Below are 16505 nucleotides of genomic sequence, written 5' to 3' on the forward strand. Positions count from 1 at the left end.
GATGGCGAACGCGACGGTCGTCTAGAGCTCCACTGAGTAGCGGCGAGGTAGTCGGCGATATCGCAAGGGCGTGCACCTCGCTGCGGGCGCGGAGCATTGACGGCGAAACCTCGCAGTCCCATCTCCCGGTATGGGCATCGGCGATACACGTGGCCAGCTTCTCCGCAGTGATAGCAGAGCGGACGGTGGTCGGGGCTCGCCAAATGTCCGTCTTCCTCGCGTAGGTGCGCTGGGCGACGGGTGGGCGCGCTGGCGGCGGCGGCGGCGGACGACGGAATTGCGTCGTTGCAGGGCCCTGGCGTGGTCGCGGAGGGGGACCTTGACGGCCTGCGACGGCGGCGTAGGTCATCGCTTCTGGCTGGGGCTGCAGTAATTGAGGTTGCACCTCAGGAACCCCAAGCGATCGCTGAACCTCATCTTTCACGATGTCAGCGATCGAAGCTACTTGAGGCTGCGACGAAGGCAGGACCTTGCGCAGTTCTTCGCGCACAATGGCCCTGATGGTCTCTTGAAGGTCGTCCGAACCTAGTCCTTGGATGGCATACTGCGGCGTGTACCCCTGGCGGTTATATTGCCGGGTGCGCATCTCCAGAGTTTTCTCGATCGTCGATGCCTCTGCAGAAAACTCAGCCACAGTCTTCGGTGGGTTACGAATAAGTCCGGCGAAAAGGTCTTGCTTGACGCCGCGCATCAGGAAGCGCACTTTTTTCTCCTCCGACATTTCCGGGTCGGCGTGCCGGAAAAGACGGGCCATCTCCTCCGTGAAGATTGCGATCGTCTCGTTTGGCAGCTGCACTCTGGTTTCTAGTAGAGCTTGGGCTCGCTCTTTTCGAGTCACGCGATGAAATCAGATAACACAAGGTTCGGCGACAACACAGCGGATAGAAGCATCGATAACTTTCCAGAAACTTCGGATACATGCAGACGCGTCCCGCGCTGTGCGATAACATTTGTTAGGCGGCGAAACGTGGTCGCCTGTTAAATATAAGTACACGTGTCAATATATATATATATATATATATATATATATATATATATATATATATATATATATATATATATATATATATATATATATATACCCTCCAGATACCCTTTGGACCCTAGAGGTTATCTAACCGGCGCACTACATGACCTTCCCAGCTCTATTTTTTCTCTTGATGTCAATTAGAATCTCGTCTATACCCGTTTCCGCTCTGATCCAAACCACTCTCTTTCGGTCTCTTAACGTTGTGCCGAGCAATCTTCGCTCCGTAGCTCTTTGCGCGGTCCTTAACTTGTTCTCAAGCTTCTTTGTCAGTCTCCAAGTATGTGCCCCATATGTCAGCATTGGTAAAATGCACTTATTGTACACCTTCCTTTTCAATGATAATGGTAAGCTTCCAGTCAGGAGCTGACAATGTCTGCCGTATGGGATCCAACCCATTTTTATTGTTCTAAGAATTTCCACCGCATGATCAGGGTTCCCTGTGATTATTTGACCTCGGTAAACATACTCCTTCACGGACATTACCGGATGAGTGGCGATCCTGAAACCTTGTTCTTTTGCCCGCCTATTCATCGTTATCTTTGTCTTCTGCATATTAATCTTCAACCTCACTCTCACGCTCTCTCTGTTAAGGTCTTCAATCATTTGTTGTAACTCGTCTGCATTGTTGCTGAATAGAACAATGTCATCGGCCAACCGAAGGTTGCTGAGAAATTCGCTGTCGATCCTAACGCCTACGCCTTCTCAGTTTAGTAGCTTGACTACTACTTCCAAACACGCAGTGATTCATTGGAGATATTGTGCCGCCCTGTCTGACCCCTTTCTGCATAGGCATCTTCCTGCTTTTATTGTGTAGAATTACTGTGCCTGTAGAAGCTCTGTAGATATTTTCCAAGGTATTTACGTAAGCATTGTGTACTCCTTGATTACGTCATTCCTCTGTGACTGCTTGTATCTCTACTGAATCAAATGCATTTTCGTAATCTATGAAAGCCATATAAAGAAAGCTTATTGCACTTTGCGGATTTATCGATAACCTGATGAATGACATGGATGTAATCCATTGCAGAGTATCCCTTCCGAAAGCCAGCCTGTTCCCTTCGTTGAACAAAGCCCAGTGTTGCCCTTATTCTATAAGAAATTATTTTGGTAAATATTTTATATAATACTAAAAGTAAGTTCATGGGCCTATAATTTTTCAATTCTTTAGCGTCTCCCTTTCTGTGCATTATTAGTTTAATGTTTGCATTCTTCCAGTTTTCTGTGACCCTTACAGTCGATAGACACTTCTTGTAAAGAGCCGTCACTTTTGAATCATTATGTCTCGTCCCTTGTCGATTAAATCGACTGTTACAGCATCTTCTCCTGCCGCACTTCCTCGTTTCATGTCTTGCAAGTCCCTTCTGACCTCATCACTAGCTATAGGAGAAATTTGTGTATCCTGTTCATTACTGTTTTTAATTAAGGTATACGGACTCCCCTGGGTATTAGGTTGGTATAGTAATAGTACAGGTTAGTATAGTATATATAAGTTATATAGTATATCGCCCATGATATTACCCTGCTTGCATTGCATACATCTTGGTTTGTCCTATGCCAATTTCCTTCTGACTGATTTCAGGCACCTATTTTTTACGGCTTCGTCACTCTGTCTAACGCTATAGTTTCAAATATCCCTTATTTTCGCTTTGTTGATCAGTGTGGACAGTTCTTCGAATTCTATCGCATCACTTGAGTTGGACACTTTCATCTTTTGTCATTTCTTTATTAGGCACTTTGTTAGTTCGGAGAGCTTGTCTACTGTTTGCCTTCGTGCATTGCCTTCCACTTACAATTGCTGCCTCTTAAGCCAGTGTTGTTGCACTTTCAATCATTAACTCTATGTCATCATCATCTCTCTGTTCTAAGGCTGCATATTTGTTTGCAAGCACCAGCCTGAATTTATCTGCTTTTATCCTTACTGCTTCGAGATTGACCTGTTTCTTCATGACCAGTTTTGCTCTTTCTCTCTTCAAATTGAGGCGAATCCTAGGCCTCACTAACCTATGATCACTGCACCTGCAGCCTACCTATCACTTCTACATCCTGCCCGCACTCTGCTGGGATCAGCAGAAAGTATCAAGCCAATTTCATTTCTTGTTTCGCCATTATGGCTTTTCCAGGTCCACTTTTTGTTGCTACGCTTCCTGAGAAAGGCGTTCACTATTCGAAGCTTATTCCTTTCTGCTAATTCTACCAGCATCTCTTCTCTAGCATTCCTAGAATCGACGCCGTAGTTTCCAATAGCTTGTTCAGCAGCCTGCTTTTTCTCTACTTTTGCGTTGAAGTTGCCCATTACTATAGTATACTAAGTTTGCACTTTTCTCATCGCTAATTTACCAATTTATCAGAAATTATCTACTTTGTCATTATTGTGACCGGAATTTGGAGCGTAGGCTTGTACTACCATTAATCTACGCCTGTTATTAAGTTTGATTACGACTACAGCTACCCCCTCATTAATGCTCAAGAATTTGTCAATGTTGCGCGCTATGTCCTTAGTGATTAGGCATTAGGATTACCCTGTATTGCTTCTTATTTAGGAGACTTCTATAGCACAGGAAATGCCCGTTATTCAGTAATGTATAAGCCTCACCAGTTCTTCTAATGTTACTAAGGCTGTTACTCGCTGCTTTCTTGCCAAACAGACAACGTGGGTCACTAGTCATGGCCCCTAAGTATCCCGAAACTAAGTTTCTAGAAACGGAGCGTTATGACAACAAAAGAAACCGCAACAATAAAGATCAGAGCGAGTAAGAAATGATTTCAAGTTCGCTTGCGCGTTGAACGGCTTCAGGCACATTAAGTGGATGACTCGGTCCACTTAATGCGAGTACGTATTCGAGTCTCACGCTGAGGTGTTGTGGCTGCTGAATGCCAACGGCCACAACCTCCTATTAGACTGGGTGGGGAGGAGTAAAGACCGGAGGTGTGTTGATTCGTCGGAGTTGTGAAATAATTGTTTTATGATGGGTGGGTATGGCGCAGCAGTTTCAGTGGCCAACTACATTGGTTTATTTTGCTTCGTTCTTTCCTGTTCTTGCGGAACGCTGTGGAACCCTGTGCAACAGCCCGGTGGAACCAAAGGCGAAAGAAATCTGGCGTTTTCAGGTGCATGAGCGAATATTCAATTATGGCTGAAGTTGGTCAGGCCATTCAGTTCCACAGTATTCAGTGCCGGCTCATCAGCTGTAGCTCCGTTGTTTTATGTATATTAGTTGCCACTGTTAGTATTAGCTTTTTAGGAAGATGTACCACCGGGAAGTCTACAGAGTAGCTGCGATATCAAAGAATGAAACGCTACCTTGGTTGTGGCGCACGTCTAAACAATTTTAACTTGAAACGGAAGTGCACATTTGTGTACGTGATGGCGAACGTCAATAAACTAAGGCACGTGCCCGGTATGCAGGCAGCAAAACAGACGAGAAAAATTAAGTGAAGTCATGTAAATATCTGGAAGGATATTGCTCCTTTGACTACTAGAAGTACTACCCTTCACAGACTTCGGATAAGACACTTGTAGCATTAAACTGGCAGTGCTATGAAACAGTTGGCTAACAGAGCATCCCCCCCCCCCCTGCGTGTGTATGTGCGGGACTGGGCAGGGCTCGATGGTCGAAGAAACTTGTTGACGCCGATTTGAAGCGCTGGGTATGTGGCACTCGGTCGATGCTGGTCCAACGAAACTCTTCGATGCCAGCCTGGATCACGGGTATGTGCCAGTCTTTGTGTGCCGATATTCAAAGAGCTTATTTGAAGCCAACTTGGTTCGCTAAGTATGTGCAACTGGACTTGTGCCGCTCTACAGTGGCGAAAAATATGCCTTAAATTTATTCGATGTTCAGCAGAATCAAACCCACGTCACAAGGTTTTCTCACGGACTTGATACATTAGGATGCATTGGACTGGCTACATCAGGGGGCTGCGATGAAAACACGATGGGTATGTGCCACTTTCAATGAACCTTCCTTCAACTTTCGTAACTGAGTATTTACCACTGAGTGTGCACCAAGCAAGGTGCTGGATTGCCGCACTTCTCCTCTCAGAGGCCACACGCGAACATCTCGTCTGCGCCACTAGATGTCGCAGTTTGTCCAGATTTAAGCGTGAGAGAGAATGCCGGTTGCCGCATGACGCGTTTCTGAGCGCACCCGTGCGCCTAGCATTTGGGATGCCACGCGCACGCTCCTTGGTGTTCTTGCGAAGCACTTAGTGTTCTCACGAAGGCTTCGCGGTGTTCTTAGGGGAGCGCTTTGTGTTCTTAGGAAATCGCTTCTTAATGCTTTTAGGGAAGCGCGAGAAAGTAGTCCCGCTGCAGGACACGTCTCATACAAAAAACGTTCGTCCGGCGGCAGTAGGTTGTGTACCTATACGGAGAAAGTACTGAAGCATCACCGTCGACGTTAATCATGAGGTTGGTTCTGCGGCTTTTTTACGCGTGAATGTATATTGAAGATTCACGATGGGGGTATACGGAGCTAGGCGATAAACGTTGGCCCAGCCCCAAGGATGAGCCCAGCGGCACAGATCTCGCAGCGGATGTCAGATGATCAAGATAAATATAAGTGAGCGGCGCTGCGGATGTCGTCATCGGCACAGGTGGTGCGGTGCGAAGTCGCGAGCGTAGCGCGTCGCGAAGCGGCTGGCTTCAGCGCTCGCAGAGCCACGTAATCGGTTCTGTATCGGCGCTTGGAAAAAACCGTCGGTGCTTCATTGCTGTGAAGTAGTATGAACGCAGCGGGTCCTTCTCATGATCTTGCAACTGAACGGCCAGCTAGAAGAGCGAGAGTCAACGGAAGTGCCGTCTAAAACAGCGTGAGTGTACCGATTAAGAAGTTGTCGCTAGATGTTAACCCCGCCGAACGCGCAAGGCAATACATTCTAGGGTAGACATGCCAAGGAGGCCGCCGAAGACATTCAGCTCGACTAGCAACACGAGCTTCCCATCATGCCGACTGCCTACCCGAAGTCAAGTCGGAGTAGGAAGAGCAATGAGAGGAAATAATTCGATAAAGAGGAGAAGAGTTTGATAAACAATGATGGGAGAAATGACAGAAAGTAAGCTCGTGCAAAATACAGGTGCACTTATTGGACTAGGGTAAAATTTTTAAATGTTGCTTCGATATCATTATTCTTCATGTAAAAAAAAAAGCAAATTACTTACATTCTTGAGCTTGTTAAGTATCCCAGCGTAGTCCATGTTCGGCTAAAAGGCTCTAATACGGTATTCATGCCATTCTGTGCGACAGTTGTGAGCCTTCGAGCCTAAACCCAATAATCTAAGGTGAATCGCAAGAAACATTATACCAATTTTCCTTCTAAAACACTCAATGAAGATATTGTTATTATACATGGCCTGGCAAGAACAGTGACGCTATAGTGAGGCTACTCGAAACTGTTTCTATTTCATTTTTCCAAGCGGTCCTCCGCGATTTATCCAACATTTTACGGGCTGCTCCCTGTTCGCCTACCTGTCTGTCTGTAACACGATGTCACGAAACAGCAAGAACTATCCGTCTGATATGAGGTGTGCACACTGATGAGGCATGATTTGACCAAACGGGAGAAAAATATCTATTTGTGATTCGAGATCTTTTTTCCATTAGCCCTGCTTTATTGGTCAAAAGTTTCGGGCTACGTCCACTTCGGCTTTCTGAAACGCGACGTCACAATACCGCGAAAACTGACAATGTCACATGTAAGCATTAAAGACTCATTATATGCCGAACAATATAAACTGTTTCGGAATAGCCAGCAATTGTGCGGTTCGAAAAAGAATATAAGACGTCTGCCCACCGATTGCTCAGGCCCTGAAAACTCGGAGCTGTGAGGTAGAATGGTTATATGTACCTATAATAATGCTAATATAGAAACTACGTGGCACTTGGAGTCATATTGGCAGGTGTTTAACATCGCCATGACGAGATTTCCTCGCCAACGATCCGTTTTAGCGGCATTTCTAACCTTTTCTTAGCAGCCACCGCATGTTAAGAAAGAGCAAGGGGGCGAATACCGGGCTCCGCCACCAACCCTCACCGCCCTCCCATCTGCTTTCGCAGCGCTAGCCCCGCCCCAACGAAAGACTCAACTTGTGCGTTTTCCTTGCCTCTCGTCAGCCAATTAAATAAGAAAAGCTTTTCAAAGCAGGCCATTGTATTTGCTTGGAAAGCAAATGAAGGCAGCGTCCTATAAACGGAGAAAGCGTTTCATATGGTCGTTCATACAACGCTGCGGGTGACCGCCGAATTCTTTCGTCGGCGGTTACACAAATTTGACGTTAGAAAATTGGAATAAAATCATATTGGAATAGTTTTACGTTACCCAGCCACAGTTTAAGCAATGATTTATTGCGTGTTGACATTCTGAAAGTGTATTTTGTTCATTTCGTGCACAGAGAGACACTTCGAAGTACATGTGAGAAGAAGCAAGTTAAAAATTGAACTTATGATCGTCTTGAGTGTCATATTTGTCTAAAAATTTCAATGAAGGGCGTAATTGCAAGGGTGAATCTGAGTACAACTATCGCTACAATCATTGCCGCAGAAGCAGCTGTAGGAAGAGATTATAAGGAATTATCAGGTTTCAATTTCCCAAATAAAGGCCTAACTACCTATACTGTTTTGATGTGTGCTTATTTGGCTTATATATTTAAGTTCTATCAAAGAGCGCAATTTCTCCGTATCAGAATTTGGCACTGACAGCATGTTCGGCAGAAAACCGCCCATATCCTCGGTTTGTATATAAATTTCTCACTTACAATATTTCCTATTGTCATGAAAAAAATACAAATGGGATTATTCGAAAATAGAATTCGACGACACAATACTGTGTCTGTGTACTGGAATACAATAACGCCGGAAATAGGTATCCCTAAAATTCTAGATTTTCACGGTTGTGTAGACCATCCTAACAGTAATGAATCTAACGTAGTTAATGACACAAATATAATGACGCGCGTTACTGCCTTATGTTTTGCCCGTAAGCGCTGTGAACGAACTTGACTGTTAAATCCTGAACAGTGTCACCGATTCGATATTAAGGCATGAGTGGCTAATAAGAGTGCATATTTAATAGAATGTGTGCACCAGTGATTGCTTAAGAATGCGTGCTGAGGTATGTAAAAGCTCCCGGTCTGCAACTCAGGCGTGGGATTAGATTGGGTGACAGTTGCTGCCGTAAATCCTTGTCTTCAAGTTTTCTTTGCTGTGTGAGCACAAGTTCAATAAATTAACTGCAATATTCTGCATTACTTTATCCTGGCAGCATTACCCATTCGTCACTGTGGCTTCACATCGAAAACATTTTCTTATGTGCTAGTGGAAAAGTATTGAAAAAGAAATGTAGTGATGTTCTGCGTTTCTTTGGCACCAATCAATGCATACCATAACTTGATATATTAAATACATGAAAGTGTCTCTACGGCAATGTAGTGGAACAGTAACAGGCATTTAAAATAGAAGAAGACACTTTGTAGCAGCCGGAATAATTTTCACTCCTGGTGTCCTTTGCGTGCGCCTAATGTACGATACATGGGCACTACCCAGTTGCCGCCCCCCCCCCATCAAAACGTGTCCGCAGTGGCTAGGATTGGATACCGCGAGCTCGGGCTTAGCAGCGCAACGCCAACTCCGTTACGACACCATGGTGGGTTAAATGAACAGTTGCGACCACTGCGTAGGTTTCTGCTTGCAGTGAATAGTGCCTTCCATGTTAGGTTGATCGCTTCCGGGGCAGAATAAGAACGCGGGCGCGAGCTAACGAATCCATGGAGCCGTGGTATGTAAACTTTTATAAATTGTGTGCGGTGAAAATTGCTGAGAATTTTGCGTATAAGTTACTTTGGCGCAAGTACAGTATCTTTGTCGCCAGGGAAGAAAATTGCCTTGACATACACGTATTTGAGTGCATCAAAAACGGTAGCGCTGACATCATGACTTCTTTCAGTATTCCCCACCGCACCTCAATTTTATTGTGGCCCAAAAGTATTCTGTTTTTCATTCTAGCGGCGTTCCACTTCCTCTTTAGGCTCAAATTATCTTGCTGTGTGCATGAGTACGTCTTTCTTTAGTTTATGCATACACCAAAGTACATCATCATCAGCAACATCAGCGTCATCATCATCATGGTTAAGCCCACTGCAGGGCAAAGGCCTCTCCCATACTTCTCCAACTACCCCGGTCGTGTACTAATTGTGGCCATGTTGTCCCTGCAAACTTCTTAATGTCATCCGCCCACGTTACTTTCTGCCGCACCCTGCTATGCTTCCCTTCCCTTGGAATCCAGTCCGTACCCTTAATGACCATCCGTTATGTTCCGTCCTCATTACATGTCCTGCCCATGCCCTCCCCCCCATTTCTTTTTCTTAATTTCAACTAAGATGTCATTAACTCGCGTTTGTTACTTCACCGAATCTGCTCTTTTCTTATCTCTTAACGTTACACCCATCATTCTTCTTTCCTTAGATCGTTTCGTTGTTCTCAATTTAAATAGAACCCTTTTCGTAAGCCTCCAGGTTTCTGCCCCGTACGTGAGTACTGGTAACACACAGCTGTTTTACACTTTTCTCTTGAGGGATAGTAGCAACGTGCTGTTGATGATCTGCGAATGCCTGTCAAACGCACGCCAGCCCATTCTTATTCTGATTATTTCCGTCTCATGATCCGGATCCGCCGTCACTACCTGCCCTAAGTCGATGTATTCCCTTATCACTTTCTACCTACCCTCGCTACCTATTATAAACTGTTGTTCTCTTCCGAGACTGTTAAACATTACTTTAGTTTTCTGCTGATCAATTTTTGGACCCACCCTTCTGCTTTGCCTCTCCAGGTCAGTGACCTTGCTTTGCAATTGGTCCCCTGAGTTACTGAGCAAGGCAATATCATCAGCGAATCTTAAGTTACCAAGGTATTCTCCATTAACTCTAATCCCCAATAGTTCACAATCCAGGTCTCTGAATACCTCCTGTAAACACGCTGCAGAATAGCATCAGAGAGATCGTATCTCCCTTCCTTACGCTTTTCTTGATTGGGATTTGTTGCTTTCTTTGTGGAGGGCTGCGGTGGCTGTGGAGCTGCTATGGATATTTTTCAGTATTTTTACACACGGCTCTTCTACACCCTGATTCCGTAATGCCTACATGACTGCTGAGGTTTAGACTGAATCGAACGTTAGCTACGATATATATATATATATATATATATATATATATATATATATATATATATATATATATATATATATATATATATATATATATAGATATATAATATATATATATATATATATATATATATATATATATATATATATAAGGCGTATAAGGCGTAGGTTTGTCGCTGCGTTGCCACACATATTCGCAAGTTCCCATAACCGTCTTGATTTATTCGCTAGTAGACCTTGATCATCCGCATGCATCAGTCCCGAGAACTTCTTTTGCACCTATGAAACGCTAACTCACAGTTTTCCAGCAGTCTTTCTATGTCCTTAACATTAAATGTGAAGGACAATAGAGAAAGCAGACATCCTTTATTCAGTCGTTGGCGAATTTCTACCACCCCATTACATTTTCGGCCATACCATTTAATTTGTACTCGATTGTCTGTTTACATCTCGCTCAGCAGTTCCACGAAATCATCTATAACTTCGTCCTTGAGGATAAGTCACAACACCCGTTTGTTGCTTTACACCAAACGCCACGAAGATGTACGGGCGTTGCCCTCCGCAAACGCTACTCAGCTGCGCTCAGCGCTATCACTAACGGTTGCGCCAGCGACGCACTTGAAGAGCGTTCAGATGTCAGCGAATGTTAGTCTTGCTGCACTGCTCCAGGAATCGCTGACCGCGTAGGCTAATTGCTTTAGCACATCAGTATGCGCAACGGCTGGCGATTATGTCGAATTTCATGGCGGCGTGATGATGTAAACGCAAGTGACGACCAATGACGCCTTCCAAGCATTCTAGGGTGGAAAGGAAGGGAATGTTAACAACGGCGACAATGGCGAACAGCTTGTATACGAGCCAAGAATTTTGATGGCAGGGAAAACGATAACGGCATTCGACCATCTGAAGCTTTACATTGCTTAGCGTCGAAGCTTTGCGCTAGATCATGCCCTGAGCTTCGGCGGGCATAAGGTCGATTGCAGTCGCACATTTCATCACTCGAAGTGTACACAATACAATTAGCAATATATTTCAATATATGCTTCATGTAATTTTAAATAAAGTTTTTCTCTTGTTGAGCGTGTTTAGAATGCTCTGTTGTGAAGTGTGTGGTGCGCAATCATTGTAATGAAGTGACATACATATCGAAGTGTTTCGGAGGCCCCGAGAACTTCGTTATCAAGGCATTCGACTGCATCTTTAAGCTGTTTTCTCATTTAATGGAGTCACTACAACACGTAGCGAAGAATACAGCACTTGCATTTGGCAGAAACTCTAGGAAAATTCTTTCACTCGTGCCATGCAGCATCCTCGCGGTTGCGCGTGCTCGGAGAAGGAAAGCCATATATATCAACACATGCCTGTTTTCTAATAGTGTAGTCAATAATAAAGGGAAAATCAGACATCGACCGATTCGTAGCAATTGCTACAAAGAAGGAACCCATTACGAGGAACCCATACGACTTCCTCAAAAGAAAATCCTCGCAGTTAAGAAAAATTTGTCCTGTTCGGGACTCGAACCCGAGACCACCACCTTTCCGGGGCAGCCGCTCTACGATCTGAGCTAACCAGGCTGCTACTAGATGGTAGGGCGAAGTCGAATTTGTCAACAACTCGTAGCAAACGCAAGAGTATGACATAATAGTTCTGCTGAAGCCCCTAAGGTGGAGAGAAGTATTTAATAAAGGGAAAATCAGAGATCCACCGCGCGGCCTAACTAGTTCTCTCCACCTTGCGGGTTTCCGCAGGACTATTGTGTCAAACTCTTGCCTTTGCTTCGAGTTTTCAACAAATTGAACTTCGCCCTACCGTCTGGTAGCCGCTTGGTTAGCTCAGATGGTAGCGCGTCTGCCCCGGAAGGCGGTGGTCCCGGGTTCGAGTCCTCGACCAGGACGAATTTTTCTTCAACTGCGAGGGTTTTCTTTCGACGAACCCGTATGGGTGTACTTTGTAGCAATTTCTAAGAAAGGGTGGATGTCTGATTTCTCCTTTATTAATTACTTCTTTCCACCTTGCCGGTTTCCGCAGAACTATTGTGCCAATAATATAGTCAGGTCGAGCGGCATGTATTTAAGAAGTAACGACTGCCCCTCGCGATACTTTCTCAGTTCTACACGGCACAAGTACATCCATGTCAAAGCACTCATCTTCGACTTGTTTAAACGTTGTCTTTGGCATTGTCTTTGTGAAACTGCCCACCTCAGTATGCTAATTTAGGGGCTCGTTCTTCGTGCGTCACGACCCCAGAGTTTGTGCCAGAGTGCCCACCTAGCGATTTGTTAGCGTCGCTGCTGATGTTCTCACAAGAATGCGACGGAAAATGAACGACGCAGATATTGAAAACCAGCTATAGAGATGACGAACAACATGGGAACGGGGGCATATGAGCACTAAGAAATCCAGGCTAGCTCACTTCATTTAAAGTAGGTGCGCAGCCGTATTAAACTTATTAGAAGTAGAAACAATGAATGAACTTTAAGTTGACGCTCAATTAGGCGGGTGGCTAGTAATTGGTAATTGTTGTCAGTGCCATTCATGAATGAGGTAAATGTGGTTGCTTACTTTTCTTTCATGCATGTGCAAGTCTTTCTGACCTAGTAAACACAAAACGCCAACTTTGGGAACCTCGTGAAAAATGCTGAATACTCTACATAACAAATATTTTATCAAGTCATGTTCCAGGCTGTCCCCGCAATAGGGTGAGGGCCCTTCATTTCTCTATCAGCTCATTTCAGTTTCAACTTTTTTTCGCTTTAGGTATTTGTTTCCAAATCATTTGGAGGACACCTAAATTAACGATCAAGGAAAGAACAGCAGAAAAGCGAAGCACTAAACGTGCTTGTCTGCACCTGACTAGGTACCTGTCGTCGATATTTTATACACTCGAGGGAGAACGGTAATTTACCATCGTATCAAAAAATTTGTAAAACAATCAATATGAATATAAGCTTTGCTGTACTCCAGCAAAAATGAACTTAGATTTCCTACCGACGAAATGCACATAAATGTTAACTTGGAAAGAGCTGTTCTTGCGATGCCTATAAGAAATTATTTCGCTAACTACGTTATCAGTCCATGCATACTCTTTATTCATAATGCACCACCCAGGGGCGTCTGCGTGAGCCGGCGTTTGCTGTGTTTCGACACCACGTACCCTAGCGCACGAGGGTTTGACACTCCCACATCTAACCGTGCGCAGCTTAACCGTGTCCCGGAAAAAGGGAATCCTGGGGTTTGAGCAGATGCTGAGTGCTTGGGCCCTTTAGGGCCCCTCGGTGGAGGCAACACACCCCTTTGGCCTCGGCTTCGCGTTGACGGCACCCCCGGACTGACCCATCCGGGGGAAATCAGTAGTTGCCTTTTCCTGTCGTCCTCTGCAATCTTTGCCTTTCCCTCTCACTTTTAGTCTTCCCTGTTGTTTCCTCCCTTCTGCATTACTTCCGATTTTTTGGCAGCGAGGGTTAACGCTGTCTAAGAGCCTAGCTAGGTTATTTCATATTCGGTTATAGTGGTGACGTACAGCTGGCGTTTGCACAACCTGTTTCATGGGTCCTGCAGCGTCCCCTTGTAGAATAACACGATGCGTGGCTTACGTTGCTGCACAAATCTCCACATATCCTTATGGCTAGTTCATTACCTCAACTCTGTCATCGCTGTCGAAAAAGAGGGCGCACCGAAGATGTGTTCCAGTTCTTTGGACTTCAAAACCAAACTTTCCACGATACCAGGTAATTCCATCTGAAAAACCTGATACACAATCGCGAACAATCGTGCCTTTTCTAGTTTACATGCCGCTAACTGCGACTCTTGGACCAGGTTACAAGGTATCAAGCAGGACAAGTGCTGATCTCCTCTTGGAACTCTGTGATCAAAAGCAATATGGGAAACTACCGGAACTAGTATCATTTGGGGAGTCCCAAGAAAGAGTAACCCTACACCATACTATGAACACCACCCGCGGCGTTGTCTTGGACGATGATTTGCTCGAACTGATTTAGCTTTAACTCTTGAAGGGCTTCAGTGAGCAGAATGTTATCAATATCAAACGAATTAAAATGAGGCGTGCCAAGGAAATCTAGACCAAGCACTTGATACTAACTTTCGCCTTCAGTGTTTTGCCCGAGTTCGTCGAGGCCGGGTAATTCAAGCTTCATGTAAGGCCCTACGTGCCAAATCCCCTCCGATATTTATAATCCCCCCATTTCGGACACAGTTCACAGATCTGTCGAGGGCGCCAAACTTGTGCGAAATGCAGTGCTCAGGGGGCACAGTTTTGAAACTTGTGAAAACTCTCTCCACTGTGTAAACTGTGATGGGGAGCACGCTGCATACTTGCGGGCGTGCCCATCCTGGAAAAAAAGAAATGGAAAATGTAACAATTAGAGTAAAGGAAAATATGTTTCCAGGAGGGACGCCGGGGGTATCCTACCTGCCTAAGAACACTTATGCCGATGTGGCGTGTCAGCAGGAAGAGACACAACGGCTTCCGGCGACTGTCCTGCCCATACGTAGTGAGCCGGCGGTGACGCCATCTGCCCCCTTGGCTAATGCAGCTCGCGCTGATCCGCCACCCCAGCAGAAGGGGCGGTGGACCTCCAGGATGGTGGCGTCAAATGTCTCGTCTCAGGAGATGAGGTCTTCACGTGAAACAGAGCGCTCGCAAGAGGCGATGGAGACAATAACCAGCCAGACGGTGACACCAGCACCTAAGCAACGTCGAGACTCTCGCGATGGCTCCAAAAAGCAAAACCCTCGCGTCACGGTGCCTAGAAAGGGTCCGTGAGCTAATCTTCGTCTCTTAAACACAGAGAACAAAACACATTTCTCATAATGGAGACACAAATGCTGCAAGGGAATATTACGGGACTTCTTCATAACCTCGACGATATTAGAGAACTCCTACACAAACATAATCCAAAGTTATTGGGTGTTCAAGAGGCGCATTTGATACCTACAAACACTAACTTTTTTCACAATTACTCCATCTTCTGAAAAGAACATATCGAGGCTAACGCCTCCGGCTGTGTTGCAATATTTGCCGCCAAGTCTGTAGCTTGTCAGCACGTCACCCTTCAGGCATGCTTCGAGGCAGTATAAGTTTTGGCAGTTCTTTTTAAAAAAATCGTCACTGTGTGTTCTATGTACATACCCCCTAACTATCGTCTCAAGGAAATCCAGTTCTATAATTTCATTGAGCACCTTCCGGTTCCCTACATACTCTCTGGTGACCTTAAAGCCCACAAACCGGTGTGCGAAAACTCACGATGCGATATGAGAGGTCGATTCATTTAACATTTTCTTCTGACCTTCTGACCTCTAGTGCCTGCCTGTTTATTGAGAAGGAACCAACGTATTACAACCTTTATCTTAATTCATATTCCTCAGTATACCTGTCGATTGGCTCTCGCTCTCTACTGCCTGATTTAGAATTGTATGTAATCAAAAATTCATTTCGTAGTGACCACTTCCCTGTAACACTAAACCAAATAACACAACATGGCTCTCCTTCACATGTCCCTCACTGCAATCTAGCCGAAGCTAACTGTAGATCTTTAAGGGAGTCCACATATATATCAACCGGTTCTTGAGGTAATAGTAGTTTAGATCATGTGGTATCGTATTTTGCCGCTTTTGACATTGAGGCAGCAGAAAAGTTCATTCCTGAAAAACGGTCTCTCATGTAAAAGACGGGTCCGCTAGCGAAATGAGCAGCGCACACTTCCACGAAATAAAATAATAAAGCGTGGGGCTTACTGCGTCGCTGCCCGGCTGCAGAGAAACTCGTATAATTTTAACTGGTAAAGTCACAAGGAAAACGAACGCAGAAACAGGCCAGGAGGGCTAGCTCGGAGAGGTTTCTATCGAGCATAACATCCTGTACTCAAGAGTCTAAAGTATGGCATGCCCTATGAAAGCTAAATGGGCCACCCAATACCCTTAGTTGACGACTAACGGAATACCTTGGAAGACCAGGCTAACGCTCTGAGCGAACAATTCGAATACATACCAAGGTCCACGCATTACAGTAAATAAATTTTAAATATAAACAAGAAGCCAAACTTTAGTCAATGGATCGTAAATGCCAATCGAATGAACCATACAACTGTCCTTTTAATATTGCCCACTGAGAGCTCCTTTCAGAGCATCTAGAAACTCTGCACCGGGAGCTGACAGAATCATATATAACATGATTAAAAACGTACACACCAAATCACACTTGACACTTTTGCCACTTTTGAACTCTATCTGGGCTGCTGGATACCTCTACATTCCCTCGAAGGAAACTATTGTTATTCCTGTCTTGAAGCTAGGTAAATGC

At 45.0% G+C, this 16505-nt stretch overlaps 2 protein-coding genes across 3 annotated transcripts in view; one reads left to right on the plus strand and one right to left on the minus strand.

Annotated features, from left to right (window-relative positions):
* LOC142584934 (solute carrier family 41 member 1-like) overlaps window positions 1-16505 on the minus strand; it is a 268847-nt gene that overhangs the window by 157538 nt on the left and 94804 nt on the right. The window lies entirely within an intron of this gene.
* LOC142584936 (uncharacterized) overlaps window positions 5619-16505 on the plus strand; it is a 187732-nt gene continuing 176845 nt past the window's right edge. The window contains exon 1 of the mRNA XM_075695297.1: window positions 5619-5842. Within this exon, the coding sequence (XP_075551412.1) occupies window positions 5778-5842 (65 nt within the window). The 5' untranslated portion in view covers window positions 5619-5777. The remainder of the gene's footprint in view (window positions 5843-16505) is intronic.

Source organism: Dermacentor variabilis, chromosome 6 (genome assembly GCF_050947875.1).
Source record: "Dermacentor variabilis isolate Ectoservices chromosome 6, ASM5094787v1, whole genome shotgun sequence".
NCBI lineage: Eukaryota > Metazoa > Arthropoda > Arachnida > Ixodida > Ixodidae > Dermacentor > Dermacentor variabilis.